The 5,242-nt window shown below is 43.8% G+C and overlaps 1 protein-coding gene across 1 annotated transcript; it reads left to right on the top strand.

Annotated features, from left to right (window-relative positions):
* Positions 1 to 285: 285 nt before the first annotated feature.
* Positions 286 to 4,337, top strand: LOC141938672 (syncytin-2-like). Its single transcript, XM_074857631.1, has 2 exons — positions 286 to 367; positions 3,182 to 4,337. The coding sequence occupies exons 1-2, from the start codon at positions 326 to 328 to the stop codon at positions 4,322 to 4,324; spliced, it is 1,185 nt and encodes a 394-aa protein (XP_074713732.1). The 5' UTR covers positions 286 to 325; the 3' UTR covers positions 4,325 to 4,337.
* Positions 4,338 to 5,242: the final 905 nt, after the last annotated feature.

Raw genomic sequence — 5,242 nt, 5'->3', positions numbered from 1 at the left:
CATTGTTAAGGTCCCTCTTGAGGCAAGGGGTCCCATAGGACGAGGACTGAGTGCGTTACTTATAGGAAGATCAAGTAGCACCTTAAACGGATTAATCGTGCATGTGGGAGTCATTGATGCTGACTTTACGGGTCAAATTTGTGCATTAGTTTCGACCCTTTATCCACCTGTTACGATTCCAAAAGGTACTCGTCTCGCTCAACTTGTTCCTTTTTTGAGTTGTGTCCCAAAAGCAGAACAGCGACTGCGAGGCGATGGAGGCTTCGGTTCTACAGGGCCCCCTCAAGTGTGCTGGTCTCAGACTGTCTCATCATCTCGACCACATATGACGTGCACGCTGTCAAATCATGGACATTCACCGACTACAGTAAGGCTTGCGGGGCTCCTAGATACGGGCGCCGATGTGACTATTATTTCTAACTATCTGTGGCCATCCACCTGGCCAACAGAGGATGTGGACACAGGGGTAGTGGGGCTGGGAGGCTCCGCACGAGCAAGAACAGCAGCTACGGCAATTCTGATCACCAATCCTGAGGGCCAACAAGCAGTCGTTAAACCATATGTGACAGCAGCTCCCCTCAATCTATGGGGGAGAGATTGCTTGTCACAGTGGGGGGTGAAGATTACTACGGATTTTTAACGGGGGCCACTGTGCTGCAGGGTGTTAGGCAACCCACGCTTGTTTTAACTTGGTTAACGAATAACCCTGTGTGGGTGGATCAGTGGCCCCTACCAATGGAGAAATTAAAGGCCCTGCAAGAATTGGTGGCAGAACAGCTAGCTGCTGGACACATTGAACCCTCTCAGAGCCCCTGGAATACTCCAGTGTTTGTGATAAAAAAGAAATCAGGAAAATGGCGATTTTTGCATGACCTGCGGCAGATCAATGCTGTCATGGCCACGATGGGGGCTCTACAACCAGGCATGCCTTCACCGGCCATGATCCCTCAAGATTGGGAAATCATTGTCATGGATCTCAAGGATTGTTTTTTTACAATACCATTAGCTTGTCAAGACAGGGAAAAATTTGCATTCTCTGTGCCTTCTGTCAATCATGCAGAACCTGCAAAAAGATATCAATGGAAAGTTCTGCCGCAGGGCATGAAAAATTCACCAACAATTTGTCAATGGTTTGTGGCACAAGCTTTGTCACCTGTAAGGGAAAGATTCCCTACCAGTTATTGTTACCATTACATGGATGACATCCTGTTAGCATCAAACAACAAGGAGCAGTTGAATGACATGGAGAATGTGACTAGAAATTCATTACAACACTATGGATTAGTTATCGCCCCTGAAAAGGTGCAGAAAGTAGAACCCTGGAAGTATTTAGGACTAACAGTCACAGGTAGGCAGGTAATGCCTCAACCTGTGAAACTTAACCTTGAAGTTAAAACCCTTAATGATGTACAGAAGTTAATGGGATCTCTGAATTGGATTAGACCCTATCTCGGACTGACCAATTCACAACTGCAACCTTTATTGGAATTATTAAAAAATTCCAATGATCCAACAGAACCCAGAGTATTAACTGAGGAAGCATTAAAGGTAATTCACATGGTGGAACGATCTATACACGAGAAATTTTTTTCTCGAATAGATCTGTCTCAATTGGTGCAACTCTTTGTACTAATTGACAAAACTGTACCATTTGGTGCTTTGGTGCAGTGGAATTCTGAGTGGGATGACCCACTGCACATTCTAGAATGGATGTTTCTGTCATTCCGACCACGAAAAACTGCTCCTGGACTGTTTGAGCTTATTGCTGATGTAATCATAAAAGCCAGAAAACGATGTACAGAACTAACAGGGCGTGACCCAGCTAAGATTGTTTTACCTGTTCAAAATTGGTATTTTGAATGGTGCTTGGCAAATAATTATGAACTACAGGCAGCCATGGCGGGTTTTCAAGGACAGGTGTCATATCACCTGCCGTCACATCCACTACTGAAATTTGCTCGAGAAATACCATTTGGTCAAAAAAATTTAAGCCGCCCAGAACCAGTGAACGGCCCTACTGTTTTTACAGATGACTCAGGAAAAACAGGTAAAGCAGCAGTAGTATGGTATGAAAACAACAACTGGAACAACAAAGTAGTATATCAAAATGGTTCTCCACAAGTAGTAGAGCTACGTGCAATGGCTGTTGTTTTTTCTATTTTTTCTGTTCCTGTAAATATTGTAACTGACTCAGCATATGTAGCTAACTTAGTTTCTAGACTAGACAAAGTGGTTTTGACCATGTCAGACAATCAATTATTATTTGATGTACTTTTAGAACTCTGGAAAAGTATTCAACTACGGACAGAACCTTATTTTATCATGCACATCCGTAGTCATACCACTTTACCAGGATTTTATACAGAAGGTAATGCCAGAGTGGATGCTCTTGTTTCCGCTATGGCTCTTAATACTGTTCCTAACATAAAGCAACAAGCTGTATTATCACATCAATTTTTTCACCAAGGATATCGAGCTTTACGACGGCAGTTCGGCTTGTCTCATGATGAAGCTCGGTCTATTGTAGCCGCCTGCCCTGACTGCCAAGGAACTCACACACCAGTGTATTTTGGTACTAACCCCAGAGGTATGCAGGCTTTACAGATTTGGCAAAGTGATGTTACTCACATAAATGAATTTGGCCGACAGAAGTATGTTCATGTTTCCATTGATACTTATTCTCATGCCTTAGTAGCAACAGCACATAACGGGGAGACAGGAAAAGATGTAGTTCGACACTTCCAAAAGGCTTTCTCTATGCTTGGGGTACCACGCCAAATAAAAACGGACAATGGCCCAGCATACATTTCACAGAAGGTTCAAACATTTTTTAATTTGTGGGGTGTTACTCATGTTACAGGAATTCCCCATTCCCCAACAGGACAAGCAATTGTTGAGCGTGCACATAGTACGTTGAAGCGGCAGCTTCAAAAACAAAAAGGGGGAATGATTGGGGAACCACCACAGGCATGTTTAGATAAAGCAGTTTATGTTCTTAACTTTCTCCATTACGGGGATAATTCTTCTTTACCTCCTCTTTTTCAGCATTTCTCTTCTCTTTTTTCAAAACAGGATTTGCAAAAAGACATCAAAGTGCATGTTAGAGATCTAATTACTGGCCAGTGGAGTGGACCATGTGAATTATTAACCTGGGGCAGGGGTTATGCTTGTGTCTCTACAGATGCCGGCCCTCGCTGGGTTCCTGCTCGGTGTGTTTGGCCTGTGCTGGAACCTGCATCAGGCTGAAGGATGGGTAGTTCCACAACCCAAGCAGAATATCTGGGTAACTTTGGCAAATATGACACATCAAGAAACCTTGTGCCTTTCTACTGCGAACCCGGAAAATCCATTCTCCACCTGTTTGGTGGGAGTGCCAGTAGACACATGGCCAATCCCACAAACCCTTCAGGCTTTCTCTCTTTGCAACTCTTCAAAAAATTGTACAGATAATTGGGATGGTGTATATAGTCACCTTCCACAGGTTACGCAAGAACCCCAAGAGCTAGAGTTGCTAGGCTCTGTTATAATGGATGCTTGTGTGTTTTTTAATTACTCCTATAACACCACACGGAGAGGGCAAAATGTGAATGCAACTAATGCTGCTTATCATAATTCAACTGCTTGGTGCAATTATACTTCGACTAACATCTCACGATCTTTTGCTGTTCCTCTTGCATTACCTCCTGGTGTGTTTCTAATCTGTGGAGATCGTGCCTGGGGAGGCGTCCCATCTAAACTGAATGGAGGCCCGTGTAGCCTCGGACGTCTCACGTTATTAACACCAAATGTGTCAATGATTCTGAATATGACTCGAAAACATAAGCGAGTCCCAAGGACCGTTCATCGGTTTGAAAGTTCTTGTCGAGATAACGTTGAATTCTGGAATCCAGGCCAGATCATAACGGCCTCCATATTGGCACCAGGAGTTGGTGTTGCAAATGCCTTAACGACTTTGAATAAGTTGGGATGTTGGCTTAGCAAACAGACTAATGCTACTTCTTTAGCTTTAAGTGGCCTTTTAACTGATGTTGATAGTGTTAGACATGCTACTTTACAGAACAGGGCTGCAATTGACTTTTTGCTTTTAGCGCAAGGACATGGATGTGAAGATTTTGAAGGAATGTGTTGCATGAATTTGTCTGACCACTCAGAATCTATTTTTAAAAGTATACAGCAGCTGAAGGATGGTGTGAGGCGTCTAACAGAAGAGGACGGATTGGATTGGCTTACAAGGATGTTTAAAGGATGGGGACTTTCTGGATGGTTGATATCTCTGGTCAAAACTGTGGGGGTCATGATCTTGGTAATTGTGACTGTGCTTTGATGTTGCCATGTCTTGTCAGTCTTCTGCAAAGGGCCCTGCAGAAGACTGTTTCTGCAATATTTCTAGCACAAATACAAAAAGGGGGAATTGTCAGGGGAGGCAGCGGGTCTGCCTCTAGTCTAACTGAAGAAGAATTTAACCTTGAAGAAATTCCAGTGTATCCATGAGAGGCGAGAAAGTCCCGAGAAGTGCCATGGAAACAAGATTAGAGAACTAAGATAAGAAGAACTGTCCTGATGATTCAGGCGAGAAACTATCACCCAATCGTGAACTGTTAGTTACTAAAGTAAACCAATCCTGTATGAACACCTACTTTGAAGAAGGTTATAAAAAAGCTTGTTAAAACAATAAAGGGGCTTTTGCAGCCATTTTGGTCGCTTTCACACAATCTGATGTTTGTCGTGTCCGTCTCAACTGCGACAGCTAGCAGGGAATTCTCTGCCTGCCTTTCCCCAGTGCTCTGCAAGCTCTCCAGGACAACATAAAATCTGGGGCTCTGTGCTTTCTTTCGTTCTGAACAAGTGTTACTGTTTTCTGCACAAAAGCGATTCTGCGAAGCAATGTGAACACTTCTGCTTCCCAGGCACAGAGAAGGTGCTAGCAGGGAATTCTCTGCCTGCCTTTCCCCAGTGCTCTGCAAACTCTCCAGGACAACATAAAATCTGTTGCTCTGTGCTTTCTTTCGTTCTGAACAACTGTTACTGTTTTCTGCACAAAAGCGATTCTGCGAAGCAATGTGAACAGGCACAGAGAAGGTGCTAGCAGGGAATTCTCTGCCTGCCTTTCCCCAGTGCTCTGCAAGCTCTCCAGGACAACATAAAATCTGGGGCTCTGTGCTTTCTTTCGTTCTGAACAAGTGTTACTGTTTTCTGCACAAAAGCGATTCTGCCAAGCAATGTGAACACTTCTGCTTCCCAG

Source organism: Strix uralensis, unplaced genomic scaffold, assembly GCF_047716275.1.
Source record: "Strix uralensis isolate ZFMK-TIS-50842 unplaced genomic scaffold, bStrUra1 scaffold_236, whole genome shotgun sequence".
Taxonomy (NCBI): domain Eukaryota; kingdom Metazoa; phylum Chordata; class Aves; order Strigiformes; family Strigidae; genus Strix; species Strix uralensis.
The sequence above is the reverse complement of the archived record's forward strand: the minus strand, read 5'-3'. Positions and strand labels throughout refer to the sequence as shown.